Here is a 26,371-nt window from a genome sequence, read left to right as displayed (position 1 = left end):
ATATGATGGAATACTGCACAGCCATTAAAATGAATGAACTTCAGCTGTACAACATAAAATGACTCCTAGCAATATGATTTTGAATAAAAAAGGGAAATTTAAAAAGATTACATATAGCCTGATACCTTTTTTTGTAATGCTTAAAACAACTAAATAGAAAAAATATATATACTTTGGGGGAATGTATATAGATGTCATAAAACTGTGTGTAAAAAGGACAGAAGGGACTTCCCTGGTGGCGCAGTGGTTAAGAATCCACCTGCCAACGCAGGGGATATGGGTTCGAGCCCTGGTCCAGGAAGATCCCACATGCTGTGGAGGAACTAAGCCCGTGCGCCACAGCTACTGAGCCTGCGCTCTAGAGCCCACAAGCCACAACTACTGAGCCCGTGTGCCACAACTACTGAAGCCTGTGCGCCTAGAGCCCGTGCTCTGCAACAAGAGAAGCCACTGCAATGAGAAGCCTGTGCACCACAACGAAGAGCAGCCCCTGCTCACCGCAACTAGAAAGCCCATGCGCAGCAATGAAGACCCAGTGCAGCCAAAAATAAAATGCATATAAAACAAACAAAAATAAATAAATTTTAAAAATTAAAATTAAAAAAAAAAGGATAGAAAACATGGAATTTAGGATAGTGGTCACTTAGGGTTGGGGGAGGCAAGGGGGCAGGGCTGGGAAGGACCACACAGGTAGATGGACATTATTGTCAGTGTTCTAGACTTTGTTCTAAAAGTGGTTCTGTGGCATTTGTGTGTGTGTGTGTGTGTGTGTGTGTGTGTGTCTGTGTGTGTGTGTGTGTACGAAGGATGAAGGAGGGCCCTGCATGGACAAATAAGAGTGTGTTGGGAACCAAGGATTTTGGTTACTGTGATTCTCTGTCCCTGAAGCCCACAGAAGAGGAGATAAAATTGAGGGCTCTGTGGGGGTGGTGGGGGGATAAGTTAGGAGTCTGGGATTAACAGACACACACGACTATATATAAAGTAGATAACCAACAAGGTCCTCCTGTATAGCACAGGGAACTGTATTCAATATAATAACCTATAATGGAAAAGAATCTGAAAAAAAAGAATCATATATCTATATGAATCACTTTGCAGTACACCTGAAACTAACACAACATTGTAAACCAACTATACTTCAATTAAAAAAAAAAAATCAAGGGCTCCCTGCACAGAGCTCTAGGTAGCTGCCTGATACTGAGCCCTGTACCGAGAAGATGCATGGGAAGAGCAGCTGATTCCTGGTGGAACTGGGCTTATTTACCTATTCTTAGGCCGGCTTGCGTAAGATAACCTGATTCCATCTGCCTTTAAAAATTATTTCTAATGGAACAATGTACTGAAATTAGTACACCTTGTTTGTATTCTGATTTGAACAAACCCAACCATAAGACATTTTTTAGATAATGGGGGAAATTTCAATGTGGACTGGATATCAGATAATAAGGAATTATTGTTAATTTTACTGGGTGTGATAATGGCATTGTAGTTATGTTAAAAAGATGCCTTTTAAAAAAATATTTATTTATTTTTGGCTGCATTGGGTCTTTCTTGTTGGGTCTTCGTTGCTGTGCGTGGGCTTTCTCTAGCTGTGGTGAGTGGGGGCTACTCTTCGTTGTGGTGCGCAGGCTTCTCATTGTGGTGGCTTCTCTTGTTGCAGAGCTTGGGCTCTAGGTGCACGGGCTTCAGTAGTTGTGGCACTCAGGCTCAGTAGTTGTGGCTCGTGGGCTCTAGAGTGCAGGCTCAGTAGTTGTGGTGCACGGGCTTAGTTGCTCTGCAGCATGTGGGATCTTCCCGGACCAGGGCTCGAACCCATGTCCCCTGCATTGGCAGGTGGATTCTCAACCACTGCGCCACCAGGGAAGTCCCAAAGATGGCTTTTTTGAATTGCATAGTGGTGGAGTGAAATGACATGTCTGGGATTTGCTTTACAAGGCTCTGGCCAAAAAAAAAGAGGAGATGAAACAAACAGCGTGATGTTGCTAGTTACTGAAGACGGATGATGCGTCCATGGGTGTTTGTGATAGTCCATACTTTTGTTTATATTTGAAAATTTTCAAAATATAATGTTTAGGAAAATACTTCTGAGCTTGATTTCTTCAAGGGTGTTAAGAGCATCTCAAGTGAGAAGGAAAGTGGACTGGGAGCTACGGAGGCTCCTTGGACAGAGTCCAGGCAGCTTACTTAGGTGGGCTGTGGGCTCTGCGTCTTCTCCCTGAACCAGCTTTATCTTTCCAGTTTATGTCTAGTCTCTCATACCCTAAGCTTCTCTTCCCCCCAAAAGTAAAGGGTTATGAACAGGAGTGGAGAGGATGAAGAGAGGCCACAAACTGGCAGCCTGTAAATTGCTCGTTATTTTGCAATTTAAAAAAAAGCTCTGATGGTTTTAAGGGTTTGACCCGCCCACTCATCCCAGCATCCACCGCAGCTTCACTTATTAATGTTATCTGTCCGGCCCCCGAAGGCATCTGAGTTTGCAGCCTCTGATTTACAGACTGTTAAAAACCAGCTAGGGGGACTTCCCTGGCCGTCCAGTGGTTAGGACTTGGTGCTTCCACTGCAGGGGACGCCGGTTCAATCTCTGGTCAGGGAACTAAGATCCTGCAAGCTGCGTGGCATGGCCAAAAAACAAACAAAAACCAGTTGGCTGGCTATCTTGCTCCCAACCAATTCTACTCCGGATAATTTCTTCCCGTGGAAGTAAGATGGGTAATAATTACCTGTGAGAAACTCAGAAATACTCACTTTTCCAGGACAGCAGGTGTGAAGAGAATGTGTAGTGGCCACTGCACTTTATAGGAAAGGCCTAGGGCTGCCCAGCCGGATGCGGGGGCTTCCCGGGGAGAAGTTTCCCGAGAAGGCCCTTCTCTTGCCTGAGTAGCATCTGTTAAGAACAGAGGAGATGACTTCGCTCATCTAGAACTAGAGTTTCAACAAGGTGAGGAACATTCATGAAAGGAGCGCTCACTCGAACCTGCAGTGTCAGAAGCATAAAGGGGATACAAAGGGGACTTGTAGAAGACAAGGACACTCCCATGAGGGGTTCTCTTAGGAGGTCTTTTACAGATTCTTTTTTTAGTCTTAAAGAATTGTGGTTATAAATAAACAGAGACCATTCCAGCAGCATGACAAAAACAAACCAAAACCATGGCCTGGCCATCTCTTAGCCTCTCTTGACTTCCCTTTTCTTTTGTGTAAAAGTAGGGCACTGGACTAGGTGATTTCTAAGGTCCAAAAAGACACGGTTTCTGTGGAAGTGGATGGAAGCAGAACAGATGATGACCAGTAGGAGCAGAAAGACTCAGGGAAGCACAGCAAACCTTTATGCTCCTTTCCATGATACTCGATTGTTAAGTGCAACAGAGGGAGGAGGTTGTCATCATCTAGCAGCACCTTGTGTGCTGACTGTTGGAAGGCCACATTCACATCTGCAAGAAAGAACACATGGGCTGAGAGAAGGCTTGGCTATGTAACAGATCCAGACTCCTCTGGCTTTCCACCTCTCCTGCAGCCCGCCTATCACTAATAGTAGGATATGGTAAACAGTAGTTGCTTTTGCCTGACTAGCATGCATTCCTTCTCCTCTTGCTGATAACAGCGCCCTGGCTTTCCTTGGAGAATCACCCCTGTCCAGAACAATCCATGTAGTTCCAGTGGGGTGGACAATACCTGACCCTCAGGGTAGGCAGGTGACCCAGGAACGATCTACCTTGTTACACTATTTTGTTTAGGGATATGAACATGACCCAAGCCAGGCCAATCCAGAGGCTCTATTCAGATTCTGAAAGAGGGTAGCTCTTTTTTCTTTTCGAGATAAACACGGACTCAGTAGGATGTGAACTTGGTTGCAGGCCATCTTGCTACCATACGGAGCAGGCCTGTCTCAGAAGAAAAGGCAGAGGTGAAAGATGGAATGACACCAAGTCCTGAAGGCGTCATGTAAGCCTTGGAGCAAAACTGCCCAGAGCCATCTTACCTCTGACCTTTTCAGTTTTGAGAATCAATAAATTCTCTTTTTTCCTTTGCTTAAGTGAATTTGAATTGGGTTTTCTTGCAACCAAGAAAGTCCTATGTAAGCACAATGGACATCTGTGGTTTTATAGAGCTAGAAAAACGGCAACCCTGTCTCCCCTCCTGCCCCACTCCCCTCTTTTTTGACTCTGATCCTTACGTAACTCTCCTCAAGTAGTTTGAATGGGAATGGTGATCCTTCCCGTTGGTCAAAGGTGAACACTTTACTGAAGTAGGCATATCTTCCTTTTTTTTTTTTTTTTTGGCTGCACCTTGTGGCATGCGGGATCGTAGTTCCCCAACCAGGGATCGAACCCGTGCCCCCTGCAGTGGAAGCACAGAGTCTTAAACCACTGGACCACAAGGTAAGTCCCCGAAGTAGGCGTATCTTAGTCTGACCTCTTTGATACAGGGATAGGTATATGATCCAGTTGGGCTAATCGAAACCCTTTTCCTGGAATCCCTTAACTTGCTACCAGAGAGACCAGGTTTGACTCCCCCCAGTAGACTCTGTATGTTCCTGGGAGCTGCTGGTGGCCATGTGGCCAGATGGGACTGGAAGGCCATCAAAGAGCACACAAGAGGCACAGACAAGATAAGGTAAGAGAGAGAATCCTAGCAATCCCTAGTTTCAGTTCTCAGGACCAGATATATCCCTATCCCACTGGAGTTACAGATACAATAGCAAATATACTCCCCTTTTAGTTAGTTTTCCATCACTGACAGCCTAAAGAGTTCTAATACAACAAGTGGCAATAAGTCCCAATATGGGGACTTCCCTGGCAGTCCAGTGGTTAAGACTCCACGTTCCTAATGCAGGGGGCACGGGTTTGATTCCTGATCGGGGAACTAAGATCCCACATGCCACATGGCGTAGCCAAAAAAAAAAAAATCTCAATATGTCTCTTAAGAAATATATGGCTATAATCTGATGAGATGAAATAGTGGTTTGAAGGCCTGTACCAACCCTTCCAGGAAGGGTCACGAGCTAAAGCTGCTCCCAGTAACAACAGTGTGAGCCTACTTGAGTGGCCTTCCATTTTGGAAACACTCTCTGTAACTCACTAGGCTGCTCTTATGTGGACCAGGCCTAAATGGTTTGGCAGCAGCTAAGAAATACACTACAACTTCAGTAAGCTGGTAATTCTTGGGCCCCAGGGCAATTACCATGTTCAGTTACTGCAGTGGGTGGTGTTTTTAACATGTGTTGAGCTGTATCAATGAAGGCCTGAAACAGTTCTCCACGTCCCAGAAGGTAAAAGTCTTTAATGATCTGCAGAAAGAATTTCAATTTACAATTCAGTAATCCAGCAGAGCTTTTCACTATCCTAAGAGAATTATGCATATAATTTCCAATTTCATCAGTTTGAGCCCAACCTACAAAAGGTCGTAGGCTTTTGGCATTTTAAAGGGGCATACTTAGTAATGGCAGGATGACTGGTGTGTCTTTGATATCATTTATTCAATGAAAACACAATAATGCCAGAAGAAAGTAAACAGCCGAAGCTTTGTACTGTAATAAACCTGTAGCATTAGATGGAGTTTGCCCACTTGGATGAGGACATAAGGAGCCACTCGAAGTCTGGGGACAGGCAACCAGTGCTCTCAGGAGACGATAGAGAATAAAGTCATTGTCCACCAGCATCATTTTAAGAGTAAAAAGAACAGCTAAGCTATTACCTTCAGCTGACCCAGTAAATCTGACTCTTCCACCATCAGCTTCCAGAGATGCTGTGAAAAGAACCAATAAAACAGGGTCAGTTGAGGACACAGGGCGGGAAGGGGAAGCTGGGACGAAGTGAGAGAGCAGCACTGACATATATACACTACCAAATGTAAAATAGATAGCTAGTGGGAAGCTGCTGCATAGCCCAGGGAGATCAGCTCGGTGCTTTGTGATGACCTAGAGGGGTGGGATAAGGAGGGTGGGAGGGAGGCTCAAAAGGGGGGCGGATATGGGGATATATGTATACATATAGCTGATTCACTTTGTTGTACAGCAGAAACTAACACAACATTGTAAAGCAATTATACTCCAGTAAAGATGTGGGGGAAAAAAAAAAACAGGGTCAAAGTTTCATTACAATGAAAACTCCTATAAAGAATGGTTTTGTACAAACCCAGCAAGGTATTGGAAAAAAGAATATATACCATGACCACACTGGGTTAATCCCAGGAATAAAAGTTTAACAGTTAAAAAAATATGAGGGCTTCCCTGGTGGCGCAGTGGTTGAGAATCTGCCTGCCAATGCAGGGGACACGGGTTTGAGCCCTGGTCTGGGAAGATCCCACGTGCCACGGAGCAACTAGGCCCGTGAGCCACAACTACTGAGCCTGAGCGTCTGGAGCCTGTGCTCCGCAACAAGAGAGGCCGCAACAGTGAGAGGCCCACGCACCGCAATGAAGAGTGGCCCCCACTCGCCGCAACTAGAGAAAGCCCTAGCACAGAAACGAAGACCCAACACAGCCAAAAAGAAAGAAAGAAAGGAAGAAAGAAAAAAAATATATATATATGAGATGGAAATATTCTGGAATTAGATAGTGGTAATGGTTGCAAAACATCGTGAACATACTAAAACCCACTGAATTGTACCTATTTTTAAATGGTTCAAATGTTTAACTTTGTTGTGTGAATTTTATCTCAATAAAAGTTTTAATATGAATATAATTCACTACGTTAAAGATTAAAAAAGAAAAAACATGATCCCCTCAATGGATGCAGAAAAAGCATCTGATAAAACTCAACATCTGTTCATGATTTTAGAAAGAAAGCAAACAAGGAACAGAAGGAAATTTCTTTATTCTGATAAAGGGTATATACCAGAACCCCACAGCAAACAACCTATTTGATGGTGAAACATTAGAAGAAATTCCTTTAAAGTCATCCAACATTGTACTAAAGACTTGCCAATATAGAAAAAAAAAAAAAACTGAAAAGGAAGAAACAAAACTGTTACTATTGACAGATAATGTCACTCACTACCTGCACAGAAAGTCCAAGAGAACTGACATATAGATTATTAGAACTAGTAAGAGAATTCGGCAAGCTTGATGACTGAGATACAAAAAATCAACTACATAGCCGTTACCAGCATCAAAGGATCCTGACTAGGATTTGCCCGGTGAAGTGATCAATGTTGATTCAGGATTCCTGGAATCTCTACCCTGGTGCTCATCCCCTTTACCCTCTCTCACTGGAACTGATACAGATTAGGAACTGGCCTTTGGCCCTTCTCTAATACACAATACTAGACAAAATAGCTGACACCCCCAGGGGAATATAAGCACACAGGTCAAAATAATTAGACATGGGAAGAGTAAAAGAAATAAAACAGACTAGGTAACACATACCACCTGAAGCAGAAGTTTTAGAACTGACTGAGTGGCTAGTATAGTGAGATATCCCCTGTAAGGCTGAGGTTTCCCATACCCCAGCTGTTGAAAGTACTGCCTGTTACTGGTGCTTTTGGCTAAAGGGAGCTACCTTGCCCATGGTTCCCTCCTGAGAAACCAATTTCTGATAGTTGCAGAGGTACAATGGCCTAGCCCTCTAACCTCAATTTGGGACATCTCTGAAGGGCCATTCTAGCTTCAGAGCTCTGCATAAGATGGCCAAGTCTTCTGCTGCAACTACATCACAGTTTATTTCCCCTCTCTACTCAATCCTGCTTCCCTCACTTCTTGCCAAATCTCAGTCACAAAATCTGTTTCCTGGGGAAATCTGACCTTTGACACAGACCAAAAATTTTAAATACTCTTTACAAATATGCTTAAAGAGTTAAGTGTAATGGCAATATAAATATACAAAAATAAATCATAAAAAAGAATCATAAGAAAGACTCTGGATCAACTGAATATCCATATGCAAAAAATTAAAACTCGATCTATACCTTGCACCACAAAAATTAACTCAAAATGATCATAACCCTAAATGTAAAACTAAAACCTATAAGTTTTCTAAAAGAAAACAGAAGAGAAAAATTTTTGTGACTTTGGGTTACACAAAGGTTTCTCAGACACAACACCAAAAGCATAAGCCACACACACAAAAAAATTGATAAAACTGGACTTAGTCAAAATTAACAACCTCTACTCTTTGAAAGACACTGTTAAGAGAATGAAAAGACACATCATAGACAAGAAGAAAATATCTGTAAGTCACATATCTGATAAAGGACTTACATTCAGAATACATAAACAATTCTCAAAACTCAACAGTAAGAAAATAAAACAAAAACAAGAAAAAATGGACAAAAGTTCTGGACATTTCACCAAAGAAGATATATGGATGGCAAACAAGTATATGAAAAAAATTTCAACATCATTAGTCATTAGCGGAATGCAAATTAAAACTACAATGGGGGAATAATCCAAATGTCTATCAACAGATGATGGGAAAACACGTTGGTATGAACAATGGGATACTACTCATCAGTAAAAAAGACTAAACTATCGATACATGCAACATGGATTAATCTCAATTATGCCGAGTAAAAGAATACCTAGGAATAAATTTAACCAAGGAAGTGAAAAATCTGTACAACAAAAACAAGTCTTTGTTGAAAGAAATCGAAGACAGCACAAATGGAAAGACATTCCATTTTCATGGATCAGAATTATATTGCTAAAAAGTGTATACTATTCAAAGCTATCTATAGATTCAACACAAACCCTATAAAAATTCTTATCAAAATTCCAAAGGCGTTCTTCACAAAAATAGAAAAAGACAATCCTAAAATTTGTGTGGAACCACAAAAGACTCCAAACAGCCAAAGCAATCCTGAGAAAGAATAACAAAGCTTGTGGTAACACACTTCCTGACTTCAACTATACTACAAAGCTAAAGTAATTAAAACAGTATGGGACTTTGGGACAAGATGGCGGAGTAGAAGGGCCTGAGCTCACCTCCTCTCACGAAAACACCAAAATCACAACTAACTGCTGAACAACCATCGACAAAAAAGTACTGGAACTTACCAAAAAGATATTCTACTTCCAAAGACAAAGAGAAAGCCACGATGAGATGGTAGGAGAGGTGCATCTGTGATACAATCAAATCCCATACCCACTGGGTGGGTGACCCACAAACTGGAAAACAATTATATTGCAGAAGTTCTCCCACAGGAGTGAGAGTTCTGAGCCCGACATCAGGCTCCACAGTCTGAGGGTCTGGCATCAGAGGAGGAGCCTCCAGAGCATTTGGCTTTGAAGGCCAATGGGACTTGATCACAGGAACTCCACAGGACTGGGAGAAACAAACGCCACTCCTGGTGGGTGCACACAAGGTCTCACGTATACCAGGACCTAGGGGAAAGGCAGTGACTTCATAGAAGCCTGGGCCAGACCTACCTGCTGGTCTTTGAGGGTCTCCTGGGGAGGCAGAGGGCAGCTGTGGCTCACTGTGGGGACAAGGACACTGGTGGCAGAGATACTGACTACTCACTGGCGGGAGCTGTCCTGGAGGCCACCATTTTGATGCCAACACCTCACCCCACCCAAAAGCCTGAAAGCTACAGTGCAGGCATGCCTCAGGCCAAACAACCAACAGGGCAGGAACACAGCCCCACCCATCAGCAGACAGGCTGCTGTAAAGTCTTCCTGAGCCCACAGCCACCTCTAAACCCACCCCTTGATCCAGCCCTGCCCACCAGAGGGACAAGACCCAGCTCCACCCACCAGTGGAAAGGCACAAGTCCCTCGCACCAGGAAGCCTGCACAAGCCTCTTAGACCAGCCTCATCCACCAGGGGCCAGACACCAGAAGCAAGAGGAACTATAATCCTGCAGCCTGTGGGGCTGCAAACACAGAAAGTGAGATATAATGAGGCAGCAGAAGAATATGTTCCAGACGAAGGAACAAGATAAAACCCTAGAAGAACAACTATGTGAAGTGGAGATAGGCAATTTACCTGAAAAAGAATTAGGAGTAATGATAGTAAAGATGATCCATTATCTTGGACAAAGAATGGAGGCACAGACCAAGAAGATACAAGAAATGTTTAACAAAGGGCTAGAAAATTTAAAGAACAAACAAACAGAGATGAACAATAACTGAAATGAAAAATACACTAGAAGGAGTCAATAGCAGAATAAATAAGGCAGAAGAACGGATAAGTGAGCTGGAAGACAAAATGGTAGAAATCACTGCCACAGAACTGAATAAAGAAAAATGAAAACAAATGAGGATCGTTTAAGAGACCTCTGGGACATTAAATGCACCATCATTCGCATTATAGGGGTCCCAGAAGAAGAGAGAGAGTAGGGCCTCGAAAATATTTGAAGAGATAATAGCTGAAAACTTCCCGAACATGGGAAAGGAAACAGTCACCCAAGTCCAGGAAGCGCAAAGAGTCCCTTACAGCATAAACCCAAGGAGGAACACACCAAGACACATATTAATAAAAATGACAAAAATTAAAGACAGAAAATATTAAAATCAACAAGGGAAAAGCAACAAATAACATACAAGGGAATCCCCATAAGGTTATAGCTTATTTTTCAGCAGAAATTCTGCAGGCCAGAAGAGAGTGGCATGATATATTTAAAGTGATGAAAGGGAAAAACCTAAAACCAAGAATACTCTACCCAGCAAGGCTCTCGTTCAGATTCAACAGAGAAATAAAAAGCTTTACAGACAAGCAAACGCTAAGAGAATTTTGCACCACCAACCAACTTTACAACAGATGCTAGATGAACATCTCTAGGTGGAAAAGAAAAGCTCACAACTGGGAAAAAGAAAATTACGAATGGTAAAGCTCAGTAAAGGTAGAAATCATCCATACACAAATATGGTAATAAACCAGCAATCGCGGGGCTTCCCTGGTGGCGCAGTGGTTAAGAATCCGCCTGCCAATGCAGGGGACACGGGTTGGAGCCCTGGCCCAGGAAGATCCCACATGCCGCGGAACAACTAAGCCCGTGCGCCACAACTACTGAGCCTGCGATCTAGAGCCCGCGAGCCACAACTACTGAGCCTGCGTGCCTAGAGCCCATGCTCCGCAAAAAGAGAAGCCACTACAATGAGAAGCCCGTGCACCGCAACAAAGAGTAGCCCCCACTCACCACAACTAGAGAAAGCCCATGCACAGCAACGAAGACCCAATGCAGCCAAAAATAAATAAATTAAATAAATTTATTTAAAAAACCGCCAGCAATCGTGAGAAGAGGAGAGTACAAATGCAGGATACTGGAAATGCATTTGAAATTAAGAGACCAGCAACTTAAAACAATCTTGGATATATAATAGACTGCTATATCAAACCTCATGGTAACTGCAAACCAAAAATTTACAATAGATATACACACAAAAAGGAAAAAGGAATGCAAACACAACAGTAAAGATAGTCATCAAATCACAAGAGAAGGGAACAAAAGAGGAAGGGAAGAAGAAAGACCTTCAAAAACAATCCCCAAACAATTAACAAAATGGCAATAAGGATATACATATCAATAATTACCTTAAATGTAAAAGGATTAGATGCTCCAACCAAAAGACACAGACTTGCTGAATGGATACAAAAACAAGACCTATATACAGGCTGTCTACAAGAGACCCACTTCAGATCTAGGGACACATAGACTGAAAGTGAGGGGATGGAAAAAGATATTCCATGCAAACGAAAATCAAAAGAAAGCTGGAGTAGCAATACTCATATCAGACAAAATAGACTTTAAAATAAAGACTGTTATAAAGAGACAAAGAAGGACACTACATAATGATCAAGGTATCAATCCAAGAAGAAGATATATCAATTATAAATATATATGCACCCAACATAGGAGCACTTCAATATATAAGGCAAATGCTAACAGTCATAAAAGGAGAAATCAATAGTAACACAATAATAGTGGGGGACTTAACAACCCACTTACATCAATGGGCAGATCATCCAGACAGAAATTAATAAGGAAACACAAGCTTTAAATGACACATTAGACCTGATGGACTTAATTGATATTTATAGAGCATTCCATCTGAAAGCAGCAGAATACACATTCTTCTCAAGTGCACACAGAACATTCTCCAGGATAGATCACATGCTGGGCCACAAAGCAACCCTTGATAAATTTAAGAAAACTGAAATCATATCAAGCATCTTTTCCAACCACAACGCTGTGAGATTAGAAATCAACTACAAGAAAAAAACTGTAAAAAACACAAACACGTGGAGGCTAAACAATATACTATTAAACAACCAATGGATCACTGAAGAAATCAAAGAGAAATTGAAAAATTCCTAGAGACAAATGAAAATGAAAACATGATGATTCAAAATCTAAGGGACAAAAAAAAAAAATCTAAGGGACACTGAAAAAGCAGTTCTAAGAGGGAAGTTTACAGCAATACGCTCTTACCTGAGGAAACAAGAAAAATCTCAAATAAACAACTAGAGAAAGAAGATCAAACAAAACACAAAGTTAGCAGAAAAAATCATAAAGATCAGAGAAGAAATAAATGAAAGAGAGATGAAGAAAACATTGCAACTAAAAGCTGGTTCTTTGAAAAGATAAACAAAATTGATAAACCTTTAGCCAGATTCATCAAGAAAAAAAGGGAGGGACTTCCCTAGTGGTCCAATGGTTAACACTTCACCTCCCAATGCAAGGTGTGTGGGCTCAATCACTGGTTGCGGAGCTAAGATCCCACATGCCTCGTGGCGAAAAAACCAAAACATAAAACAGAAGCAATATTGTAACAAATTCAATAAAGACTTTAAAAATGGTCCACATCAAAAAAAAAAAAAATCTTTGGGGCTTCCCTGGTGGCGCAGTGGTTGGGAATCCGCCTGCCAATGCAGGGGACACGGGTTCGAGCCCTGGTCTGGGAAGATCCCACATGCCACGGAACAACTAGGCCCGTGAGCCACAACTACTGAGCCTGCACGTCTGGAGCCTGTGCTCCGCAACAAGAGAGGCCGCGATAGTGAGAGGCCCACGCACCGCAATGAAGAGTGGCCCCCGCTTGCCGCAACTAGAGAAAGCCCTTGCACAGAAATGAAGACCCAACACAGCCAAAAATAAATAAATAAATATTTTAAAAAAATCTTTAAACAAAAAAAAAAGGGAGAGGGCTCAAATCAATAAAATTAGAAATGAAAAAGGAGAAGTTACAACAGACATCACAGAAATACAAAGGATCATAAGAGACTATGACAAGCAACAATATGCCAATAAAATGGACAACCTAGAAGAAATGGATAAATTCTTAGAAAGGTAGACGCTTCCAAGACTGAACCAGGAAATAGAAAATATGAACAGGCCAATCACAAGTAATGAAATTGAAACAATGATTTTAAAACTTCCAACAAACAAAAGTGCAGGACCAGATGGCTTCACAGGCAAATTCTATCCAACATTTAGAGAAGAGCTAACACCTATCCTTCTCAAACTAATTCAAAAACTTGCAGAGGAAGGAACACTCCCAAGCTCATTCTACGAGGCCACCATCACCCTGATACCAAAAGAGACAAAGATACCAAAACCAGACAAAGATACCACAAAAAAAGAAAGTTACAGGCCAATATCACTGATGAACATAGATGCAAAAATCCTCAACAAAATACTAGCAAACCGGGACTTCCCTGGTGGCGCAGTGGTTAAGAATCCACCTGCCAATGAAGGGGACACAGGTTCAAGCCCTGGTCCGGGAAGATCCCAAATGCCATGGAGCAACTAAGCCCGTGCACCACAACTACTGAGCTTGCACTCTACAGCCCGTGAGCCAAAACTACTGAGTCCACGTGCCACAACTACTGAAGCCTGTGTGCCTAGAGTCCGTGCTCCACAACGAGAAGCCACCACAATAAGAAGCCCGTGCACCGCAATGAAGAGTAGCCCCCACTCAATGCAACTAGAAAAAGCCTCTGCACAGCAACAAAGACCCAACACAGCCAAAAAAAAAAAAAAAAATACTAGCAAACCGAACCCAACAATACACTAAAAGGATCACACACCATGATCAAGTGGGATTTATCCCAGGGGTGCAAGGATTTTTTCAATATCTGCAAATCAATCAGTGTGAATAAACCACATTAACAAATTGAAGAATAAAAACCATATGATCATGTCAGCAGAAGCAGAAAAAGTTTTTGACAAAATCCAACACCCATTTATGATAAAAACTCTCTAGAAAGTGGGCAAAGAGGGAACCTACCTCAACATAGTAAAGGCCATATATGACAAACCTACAGCTAACATACTCAACGGTGAAAAGCTGAAAGCATGTCTTCTAAGAACAGGAACAAGACAAGGATGTCTACTCTCGCCACTTTTACTCAACATAGTTTTAGAAGTCCTAGCCACGGCAATCAGAGAAGAAAAAGAAATAAAAGGAATCCAAACTGGAAAAGAAGAAGTAAAACTGTCACTGTTTGCAGATGACATGATACTATACATAGAAAATCCTAAAGATGCTACCAGAAAACTACTAGAGCTCATCAATGAATGGAGACACAAAAAGACCCCGATAGCCAAAGTAATCCTGAGAAAGAAAAATGGAGCTGGAGGAATCAGGCTCCCTGACTTCAGACTATACTATAAAGCTACATTAATTAAAACAGTATGGTACTGGCACAAAGACAGACTTATAGATCAATGGAACAGGATAGAAAACCCAGAGATAAACCCACATACCTATGGTCAACTAGTCTACGACAAAGGAGGCAAGAATATACAATGGAGAAAAGACAGTCTCTTCAATAAGTGGTGCTGGGAAAACTGGACAGCTACATGTAAAAGAATGAAGTTAGGGCTTCCGTGGTGGTGCAGTGGTTAAGTATCCTCCTGTCAATGCAGGGGACACAGGTTTGAGCCCTGGTCCGGAATTTCCCACATGCCGCAGAGCAATTAAGCCCACGAGCCACAACTACTGAGCCCACATGCCACAACTACTGAAGCCCGCACGCCTAGAGCCTGTGCTCCGCAACAAGAGAAGCCACCTCAATGAGAAGCCTGCACACCACAACGAAGAGTAGCCCCCACTGACTGCAACTAGAGAAAGTTTGAGCGCAGCAACAAAGACCCAATCCAGCCAAAAAAAAAAAAAAAAAAAAGAATGAAATTAGAACATTCTCTAACACCATACACAAAAATAAACTCAAAATGCATTAAAGACCTAAATGTAAAACCAGATACTATAAAACTCTTAGAGGAAAACATAGGCAGAACACTCTTTGACATAAATCACAGCAATATCTTCTTGGACACTCCCTCCTAGAGTAATTAAAAAAAAAAGGTAGCTAATTAGACTTAAAAGCTTTTGCACAGCAAAGGAAACCATAAACAAAATGAAAAGACAACCCACAGAATAGGAGAAAATATTCGCAAATGAAGCTACTGACAAGGGATTAATCTCCAAAATATACAAGCAGCTCATGCAGCTGAATATCAAAAAAACAAACAACCCAATCAAAAAATGGGCAGAAGATTTAAATAGACATTTCTGCAAAGAAGACATACAGATGGCCAAAAAGCACATGAAAAGATGCTCAACGTTGCTAATTATTAGAGAAATGCAAATCAAAACTACAATGAGGTATCACCTCACACCAGTCAGAATGGCCATCATCAAAAAATCTACAAACAATAAATGCTAGAGAGGTTGTGGAGAAAAGGGAACCCTCCTACACTGTTGGTGGGAATGTAAATTGGTACAGCCACTTTGGAGAACACTTTGGAGGTTCCTTAAAAAACTGAAAATAGAGCTTCCATATGATCCAGCAATCCCACTCCTGGGCATACATCCGAAGAAAGCCATACTTTGAAAAGATACATGCACCCCAATGTTCATAGCAACATTATTTACAATAGCCAAGACATGGAAGCAACATAAATGTCCATCTACAGATGAATGATTAAAGAAGATGTGGTCCATATATACAATGCAATTTTACTCAGCCATAAAAAGAGAATGAAATAATGCCATTTGCAGCAACACTGATGGCCCTAGAGATTATCATACTAAGTGGTGTAAGTCAGAGAAAGACAAATATCATATGATATCAATTATATGTCGCATCTTAAAAAAATGATGCAAAAGAACTTACTTATAAAACAGAAATAGACTCACAGACTTAGAAAACAAACTTATGGTTACCAAAGGGGAAAGGTGGGGGTAGGGATAAATTAGGAGGTTGAGATTAACATATACACAATACTATATATAAAATAGATAATCAACAAGGACATACTGTATAGCACAGGGAACTTAACTCAGTACTCTGTAATAACCTATATGGGAGAAGAATCTGAAAAAGAACAGATGTATGTATATGTATAACTAAATCACTCTGCTGTATATCTGAAACTGACACAACATTGTAAATCAAATATACTCCAATATAAAAAAATAAAACAGTATGGAACTGGCAGGAAAAGACATAGAACAATGGAACAGAAAACTTAGAATCAAAGCCCCACTTATATAGTCAATTAATATTTGACAAGGGAGCCAATAACACCCAAGGGCAAAGGATAGTCTCTTTTCAACAAATGGTGCTGGGAAAACTGGATAAGCACATACAGAAAAATGAAATTGGACCCCTATGTCATACCATGCACAAAAATTAACTTGAAATAGATCAAAGACTTAAACATAAGACCTGATAGCAGAAAAACTCCTAGAAGAAAATGTAAGGAAGAAGTTCTTCAACATTGGTCTTGGCGGGACTTCCCTGGTGGTCCAGTGGTTAAGACTCCACACTCCCAATGCAGGGGGCCCGGGTTCAATCCCTGGTCGGGGAACTAGATCTGGCATGCTGCAACTAAGAGCCCGCATGCCGCAACTAAAAAAAGATCCTGCATGCTGCAACTAAGACCTGGCGCAGCCAAATAAATAATATTAAAAAATAGAAAACAGTGGTCTTGGCAATGATTTTTTTTGGATGTGACACCAAAAACACAAACAACAAAAGAAAAAGAAAACACAAAGTGGGACTACATCAAACTTAAAAGCTTCTGCACAGCAAAAGAAACAATCAACAAAATGAAAAGACAACCTACAGAATGGGAGAAAATATATGCAAATCATATATTTGATAAGGGGTTAAAATCCAAAACACAGAAAGAACTCATTCAACTCAATAACAACAACCAAAACCCCCAAACAATCCTGTTGAAAAATGGGCAGAGGTATGAAATAGACTTTTTTCCAAAGAAGACATCCATATGGCCAACAGGAACATGAAAAGATGCTCAACATCACCAACTATCAGGGAAATGCAAATCAAAACCACAATGAGATATCACCTCACACCTGTTACAGTGGCTGTCTTTTTTTTTTTTTTTTTTAATTTTTTGGCCACAGTGCACGGCATGTGGGATCTTAGTTCTCTGACCAGGGATTGAACCCGTGCCCCCTGCAGTGGAAGCATGGTGTCTTAACCACTGGACCACCAGGGAAGTCCCAAATAAATCTAGATGAAATGGGTAAGTTCCTTGAAAAGTATAAAATACCAAAAGTGCTACAAGAAGAAATAAATGTCTTAAATAGATTAATAGGTTTTAAATATATTGAATCAGTGAAGATTTCCTCTCCTAAAAAAACCTAACTTACATAATTTTTCAGGTTAGTTCAATCAAACTTTCAGTAAAAATTCTTGTCTTACATTAACTGTTCTAAAAAACAGGAAAACAGTGATAGACACCAAGCTCATTTTATGAGGCTTATATAATCTTTATTCCACAACCACATAAGAATAATACAGGAAGAGAAAAGTATAGTCTATTTCACTAGTAAATGTAGATGCAAAAATTCCAAACACTGTTTTGGCTAACTAAATCCAACAGTACATTAAAAAATAAAACATCACGCTCAAGTATGGTTTATCTCAGGAAGATTCAACATCTGAAAATCTAAACAGGAATTTACCTTATGAATAGACTGAAGGAGAAAAAGAACTCAGAGCAAAAAACTGCACCCTAATTGATATAGAATAAGCAGTGATAAAATTCAACATCTATTTATTATAAAGACTCACAGCAAACTAGGAAGAGAAGGTAATTTTTTTAAACTTGATAAACTCATGTGCCAAAGCCTACAGCAAACACTAAAGTAATAGAGAAACTTTATATGCATTATCTTTAAGAGCCAACAAATCAAGGATGCCCATTATCACCTCTATTGTTTAACATAGCTTATGTCAACTATCAACCCAGCGGTTGAATGCCGTACTAGAGATCCTAGTTAAGACTGTAAGAAAAAAAAGAAGCAAAAGTTGAAGAATTGGAAGGAAAATTGTAAAACTTTCAATAATTGCAAATGATATGACCATTAGCGAGGAAAATCAATAGAATTAACAAACCATTAAAACTAAAAAAAAAAAAAAAAAAAGACTTCAATAAGTTGCCAGGTATAAAATTAACCTACAAAAATTAATACCACAATTTTTCTATATAAGTAGTAACCAACTAAAGATAAAATTAACAAAAAAAAACCTATTACATATCTAGCAATTAATTTTTAAAATCTTTTTGTTGAAGTACTAAAATACATACAGAAAAGTGCACCAACTGTAAATTTACAGCTTGAAGAATTCTCACAAAATGAACACACCTGTATAACCAGCAGCCTGAAAGGCCCACCCATGTCCTTTCCACCTACCAAAGGCAAATGCTATCCTGACATCTAACACCAGATTAGCGCTGCTTGTTTTTAAACCTTATATAAACAGATTCATATGGTATGTATACCTTTTTAAAAAATGAAAAAGGAGAGAAAGAGATCCAAAAGGGGGTGAGTATGATATGTATTTGCAAGACACTGTCCCCTTTTCCTCCCTGGTATACTCTCTTTTATTACTTTAAGCTGTTATTATTGTTACAATTATAGCTGTCAAAGTATTAGCTTCCAAGAGTCTGAGCTTCAGTTCTTTGTCTATCATTTTTACAAACTGGAAATATAATTTTGAGCAACATATGTGTTTCAAAATTTCACAAGGAAACAATTTTGAAATTCTATGTTATTCGTTTAATAAAATTTTACTTTCCTCCATTAACTATATTTCCCAAAGAGTTACCACAAAAATGATAACAGAAGAGAAATCAAGTCAATAAGATGAAAGGGAGTGAAGGCACCAGCCCCCTAGACAACAGCTGCCTTGGCTATAGATGGAGAGGCAGTGTCTTGAAAGTCTGAATGGACAGAAATATGTATTCTGGGTAGTTTAGATATTTACTTTCCCATAAGGAATCAAATCAAGTGATACTTCAAGGTCACCTCAAGATCTAGTATTCTATGTCTACATCACAGCTCTGTCTCCAGTGCCTTGGAATTTTTGAGATAGTGACCAGAAAAGGAAATCAAATTCATGATAGATTACTGTGCTTCCAACATGAGTATATCTGACGCTAATCTCAGCAATTCTAGACACTGACCCTAGTGCCCCTGTGCTTCAAAATCACCTGCAGAGGTTTGTTGATTGGCTGGTGTAAATACAAGTACCTAACAGTACTGACTCCCTCCTGACCTGAGTCAGAAACTCTGGAGGTAAGGATTTGGTGCAAGTGCATGTTTTCAGATTTCCCCACGTCATTCTATGCATAGCCAGAGTTGAAAACCACTAACACAGTTAACACAACTAACAAAAGATCTCATTTCACATTATCACACACCTGTGCATCAAATCTTATTATAAGCCACAGAATATATGCCCATTTGAAAAATTACTGGTCACAATTTAAGTTGGTGGATGAAGCACAATTCACTTAAAAACACTGAACTAGGAGTCAAAGACTTGCTTCTGAGCTCACCTTTGTTACTCACTATGTGACATCAGAGAAGTTAGCTTTCTGAGAATTTTTTTTCATTTATAAGAATGGAAAAATATTACTTGTTCTGCCTTCCTAAGATTATCATATCCATAAATTAAAGAATACAGGGGCTTCCCTGGTGGCACAGTGGTTGAGAATCCGCCTGCCAATGCAGGGGACATGGGTTCGAGCCCTGGTCTGGGAAGATCCCACATGCCGCGGAGCAACTGGGCCCGTGAGCCACAACTACTGAGCCTGCGCGTCTGGAGCCTGTGCTCCGCAACAAGAGAGGCCGCGACAGTGAAAGGCCTGCGCACCGCGATGAAGAGTGGCCCCCGTTTGCCGCAACTAGAGAAAGCCCTCGCACAAAAACGAAGACCCAACACAGCCAAAAATAAATAAATAAATAAATAAATTAAAAATAAATAAATAAATTAAAGAATACATAATAAAGCCATTCTAAAATATAAGTAAGGCACTAAATTTAGTCAGAATCAGTTGATTCCCTGAAGTCATTGCCAACTATACAGATGGACTCAAAATGCTGACAGTCTGAAATGAAACCAAGACCTCCCTTTACTCAACTAATTAATTAACTAACTAGCTAACAATCAAACTGCTGTCAGGTGGGAAAAGGCCAAGGCAGTTTCATTATTAAAAACAGAGAGAATGCTTTTATTTTCTACTTCCTGCCCTTCAACTCTCTCAATTCCCTCCAACTTAAGTTCTAATCACATTAAGAAGAAACAAAAGTCAAGTACTCAGTTTTGGGGGAACTAACCTATTTTCTTCCGAAGAAAATATACTAAGAAAGACAAACCTCAGCCACAGTACTACGTATACGATCCACCACCTGCTCAAAGTCCACCAGGCTGAAGAGGGGTTGCTGCTTGAGACGATGCAGCTCTGCAGCAAAAGTGTCCTCCTGGTTTTTCAAAATGGATCCTGCAAAACAGGAAGGCACTGTCAAAGGAAGACAGGTAACCTGCACAGGCAAGGGTTTCTCATCCCAGTGCCACAGCTATTTCACCTGCTTCTCAGTTAAGCATGTCACTCACAGCTGTGCTGAAATCTCAGAACATAAAGGTCAGTAACCACCCACTCTGCCCAGGCAGACTTTGGGGCCACACAGCATCAAATAAGCCTTTGAGGATGGGGTACAGTTGGGAAAGGAGATTCCTACCTTTCCTAGTCAGGTTTACATTTTGATTCTCGAACATCTGGACAGATTCTCCAACAAACAGGATTTTTTCAGCAACCCTCACTGGAATGTAGGATGGCAGAATCTCCACTCGCAGAGAAAACTGCTTTAGAGATGGTGCCAGCATGTTCTCTTCTTCTATCAGGCGCTGGTCAAAGAAATAATCCGTATCAGAGATGATGTAGGAAGTGAGAAAGGGAAAGCAAGGAAACATCCAGCAGCTCTCCCAACCTGTGATTTACATTTTCTAGAAGCAGGGACTTTAAATCTGAAGTTGCATAATTGTTACATTACTGGTGCTAGAGAAGTGTATTCCATTTTTAGTCAGCAAGACAGCACGGTGGAAATAGCAGTGGTTTTATTAACATTAGGATTTTAGCCCTCTGCCTTGGCTACTGTGTAAAAACTTGTGCAGTAGGTCTGGAACCCGGTCTCCTTACTTGTACCATGGAATAATTGATCTTTGTTTTTTTCCAGATCTACATGTCTACGATTTATTATCTTGTGCATATGCCTGCTCTTCCCAGCTCTTTACACAAGCCTGACTCATTTAGCCAAGTGGTTCTCAAAGCCTGGCTCCTGGACCAGCACCATGGACCTCACTTGGGAGCTTGTTAAAAATGCAAATTTTCAAGCCCCTCCCCAGATTTACAGAAAACCTGGGGGGTAGGCCCAGCAGTCCGTGTTTTAACTAGCTCTCCAGGTGATTCTGAGGTACTCTGAGAACCACTGATCTAGCCCACTCACCACCCAATCACTCAGGCCGCTTCTGTTCCCTGACTTGCTTTTGAGTTGACCCTTATCCAGCTCCAACTGGAACTTTAGGCTCCATACTCCTTTGATCTCTGCTATTCACCCTTTTAGTTTTGGGCTTGGGTGCTGGTGTGCCTCAGGGCACTATCCTAGACCCTCTTCTCCTCTGGCTCTCAACACTCTTCCTAGACAATCACGTCTTCTTCTAAGGCGGAACTGATCATCATAAGAGATATTTTTAATCTTTCTGCATCACAGGACTCTGCAATTATAAAAGCTAGGACCTTCCAGAAAAATATATAACCATACACATCACAGACCCTCTGAAGCCACTCATGGACCCCAAATTAAAAACTTCTGTATGCCGATGACTCCTAAGACTTTAAGCTAGATTACTCTCATGAGCTCTAGGCTCAGCCCACTGGTCATTTCCTACAAGCACCTCAAACTCAATGTGTCCAAAGTTAGACCCATCTTCTTTCCCCTGACACCAGCAATCCATGTTCCTTATCGTCACTAGTCGCCCACTACTAAAGGCAGAGACTTGGGTATCATCCTTGATTCTTCCCTCTGGACCCATAGCCAATTAATCACCACGACCTACCTGTTCCAGCTCCTTAATATCTCTCAAGCCTCTTTATTCTTCACCATATTTACTGTTCCCACCCTTGGTGTAGGCCACCATTATTTTTCAGCTAATGTCCCCAACATTCTTCTAACTGACCTACTTGCTGCTAATGTTAATTTTTAAAAAAACGATTCCCCACACAGTTTCTAGAGTGATCTATCATAAGGTCTGATCTAACATACAGAGGTAGGTTAACCTCTTGCCTAAAATTCTTCACGGTTCCCAGCTCTCTTCAGGCTCAAGTCTAAATTTCTTCCCATTGTTTACAAGGGCTTTCATGATCTTACCTCTGCTCATCTCAAAAGCTTCATTGACTGCCACTTCCCACACCCTCCCTACTGTCCCTTACACTCTACATCTCAGCCTTTATTTACCTGACTCTCTCAATTGAATTACTAATGCTTCCCCAAATGAGCCATGTCCTTCATGGCCTCTGTACTTTACACAGTCCTTCCCTTTGCTTGGAATTTTTTTTTTTCTTTTTGACCGTGCGGCATGTGGGATCTTAGTTCCCCGACCAGGGATCAAACCCGCACCCCCTGCATTGGAAGCTCGGAGTTTTAACCACTGGACCGTGAGGGAAGTCCTCCTCCCAAATTCTTTGCAATTTAGACATACATTCCACTGAAAAGCCGTCTCTAGTTACTCTAAGACCATGTTCCCAGAGTACCCATACTTACTCTTTCCAGAGCACTTAGTACACTGTAATATATCTTCCACTAAACTATAAGCTCTTTAAGGACAGGGACTACTACATTTTATTTGTTTATGCAGTTGTGGCATGTGGAACAGTACCTGGCATATAACAGGCATTCAATAAAACGTTGTAACAGGATAAATGAATGGATGAATGAATAAGAACAATAGAGGACTTTGGGGAGTCTAATCAAAACTCTAAATTGCATGTAAAAGCTCTGGGTACCTACAAGACTACCTGAAGAGACAAGACCTATTATTATTCTCTTAAATGCGTATACCAGGAAGAGGGGAAACAAAAGGAATCTCACAAATATATTTTCTATTTTATAGTCTCACATTGTTAGGCATTAAGTTTAAGTATTAAGCCAAGATAAAGCCAAGTGTTTACATTTAAAGAATTTATGGAAGGTGCCCAGGCTATGATGAGCTGGGGGCTGGGGGCAGGGACAAGTCACCTAAAGGTCATCTAGCTGTAGACTTTTCCGACTCCTGGCAGGAGAAGGCTAGGCTTCTGGTTGGGCTCTCACCAAGTCCTGGAGTTCTCTCAGTTGTTTTCCTGTCAGTCCCCCAATGCCCAGATCCTCCTCATCCTCTTCTGGCTGGGCACTGACATTACCAGAAGATGGACCCTGTTTGATAAAGAACTCTTCGTGCTGGTCCAAGAGGAGTCCATGTAGCATCCAGGCTGAGAGCTGCTTGTACATGACCCCGTGACACACGGCCAGGATTCTGAGTGGAGAGGAAAGCAAGAGCCTTACAAGTCCACTAAGAGGACACTAAACCCATGCTTTAAACTGCTACAGGATAAACAGAGGCCTGAGGGTTTGGTCAGCAGAAGGGAAATGACCAATTAAGCTAAAAATAACTGTGCTATTTTAACTTAAATGTCTGCAGATGAACTAAGTGGTAAATTTCCAAACTTTTAACCAGTGTACTAAAGTCTGAAATGTTCAGTAAATGTTCTGATAGTCTTTTAGAAGAAGCACATTTTTTTCCCTCTTTTTGAGTAAAGTAAGTTTCAAAATGGATGATTCCTTTTAAAATTAAATGGACTTACAAGAGTCTCTTTTTGGCTAACACAGTATTAAATTAGTTTTTATTTTTGTTGGAATCACATAAGGAAAGCAGATTCAGTATGTGAGAAGCTGATATACCTGAAAAAGTATTATCCAACAAAATGCAGAGACTGAAACAAAATGCAGAAAGGAGAATGGGATATTCACATGGTCTCAAGGGATCACATCTCAGAGAACATATTAATGACAAAGGGGAAAACGTCCCTCTAAAACAGAGAGATCTGGTGGAAAACACCTAAACCAAGTGATGAAACTTAACACCAGTAATGGGACAAACTTACTTTTTGTGCTTTCTGATATGCTGTAACAGGAAATAATATGACCTATGTAGTATTCTTGCCAAAAATGTTCAACCTGAATCTAATCATGAGGAAATAATCAGAAAAATCCAGATTGTGGAACATTCTACAGGCAGTCTTTGATCATACTCCACATTTAATACAGTTGTAATCATAAAATTTTGTATCCTTTTTTCAGATAGTATTATAAAACATATTTTTACCTGTTGTTATAGTATTTGTAATTTTAATTGCATTATAGTCTATCAAGTGAATATATCTTTAATCAGCTTTCTTCTGCTGCTGGTAATTTTCTAATTTCTTAATACAGTAGACAACATTGCAGTGAATAATGATCGTGCATATGGTTATTTTCTTCTTTTGAATAATTTTGTTAGGATAAAATTCTTAAGAGTGGCATTATAAGATTATAAAGCTACTCAAAATACATATATTTAGACATAGTTAAGCATAATCCAGCACATGTAGTGGAAATTCTCCAAGGATAATGAGATCCAAAAATGAAAAAGGACTGCCTCAAGCTCATCCAGGCATCTAGAGCCTTGCTTCAATACTCAACACTTTATTAAAACCCCCTTTTTGCAATTTCTGAGCCACCGTAAGGATTACATGGGCTCCTTTGCTCATGGGGCTTTTCCATCCTGGTCATAACTTTTCCCAGAAGGAAACCTGAGATGACCTGAAAATAAAACTTGTGCAAAATCAAGTCACTTGACCACCCGCTCCCCCTCCCAGCCCCAGTGAAGCCATGACTTACTTTTCTAGTGCACTGCGAACAGGAGGCAAACCTCCACAGCTGTGTTTGTACACTGTTTCCAGGATTTGACAACCATGAATCTGTAGAAAATACAGCCTTGTCAAGCTGAATTCCATTTTAATAGTTCATGTAGCACAATCTCATATTCTATACTCAATCAAGAGGGCACAATCTGCAGAGAATGGGGATAAACTTTCTCATAAGATTTTTGTATAGTTCTGATTCTGACTCCAATTCCAACGTGTGGGGGGTTTCCCCACACTACCAAGCAATCCTCTGACACCAGCTTGGGGGGCCTACAATCCAACGCAATTCTGATATGATCCACCCAGAGATAGCATCAGATTCCACAGGTTAAGGGCTCAGTCCCACAAGACTGCCCTCCATTTCTGACGCCAATCACAAGTTCAGGTTGTTCCCTGTGCTTCTAACTGGCTGATTAATAGATCAGAGGTTCCCCCTCCCTGGATTCCACTAATTTGCTAGAGCAGCTCACAGAACTCAGGAAACCCACTTATTCACTAGATTACCTATTTATTATGAAGGATACTAAAGGATACGAATCAACACCCAGATGAAAAGGATACATAGGGCGAGGTCCCGAACAAAGGAGCTTCTGCCCGGCATGGTGGCACACAGAGGCACTCTGGTTCACCAACCTGGAAGCTCTCCAAACCCCGTCCTTTTGGGTTTTTATGGAGCCTTCATTACACAGGCAGGATTAATGAAATCACTGGCCATTGGTGATTGAACTCAATTTCCAGCTCTCTGCCCTCTGCCCTCCTCTCTCCCCAGAGGTCAGGTGGGAATGGTGGGACTGAAAGTTCCAACTCTCCAATCACATGGGTGGTTCCCCCTGGCAACCAGCCCCATACTTAAGTGCTTTCCCAAAATCACCTCATTAACAAACTCAGGTGTGGTAGAAAGGGGTTTGTTATGAATATCAAGACACCTTTACTGCCCTTATTACTTAGGAAATTCTGAGTTTTAGAAGCTCTGTGCCAGAAATGGGACAAAGACCAAATCTATATTTCTTATTATAAATCACAACATCACAATAGTTGTTCTCGAATTATGGACCCTCCACCTCCCTGCCCCTCCCCATCCCACCCCATCCCCCAGCAGCATGTGCATCACCTGGAAACTTGTAAGAAATGCAAAATCTTGGGCCTCACTCCAGATCTACTGAATCAGAATC

General features: G+C 40.9%; 1 protein-coding gene across 1 annotated transcript in view; it reads right to left on the bottom strand.

The window, feature by feature from the left end:
* The window catches only part of TUBGCP4 (tubulin gamma complex component 4), a 46,309-nt gene that overhangs the window by 5,019 nt on the left and 14,919 nt on the right, over positions 1–26,371 (bottom strand). Inside the window, exons 6-13 of the mRNA XM_082388767.1 lie at positions 25,174–25,253; positions 23,569–23,770; positions 20,944–21,109; positions 20,581–20,705; positions 5,695–5,745; positions 5,182–5,287; positions 3,324–3,431; positions 2,749–2,887 (exon numbers count right to left, since the gene is read on the bottom strand). Coding sequence (XP_082244893.1) covers positions 2,749–2,887; positions 3,324–3,431; positions 5,182–5,287; positions 5,695–5,745; positions 20,581–20,705; positions 20,944–21,109; positions 23,569–23,770; positions 25,174–25,253 — 977 coding nt within the window. The remainder of the gene's footprint in view (positions 1–2,748; positions 2,888–3,323; positions 3,432–5,181; positions 5,288–5,694; positions 5,746–20,580; positions 20,706–20,943; positions 21,110–23,568; positions 23,771–25,173; positions 25,254–26,371) is intronic.

This window comes from Balaenoptera borealis (assembly GCF_965194805.1).
Source record: "Balaenoptera borealis genome assembly, chromosome: 3".
NCBI classification, from domain to species: Eukaryota; Metazoa; Chordata; class Mammalia; order Artiodactyla; family Balaenopteridae; genus Balaenoptera; species Balaenoptera borealis.
Note: the sequence above shows the minus strand (reverse complement) of the source record. Positions and strands in the feature narration are given on the sequence as shown.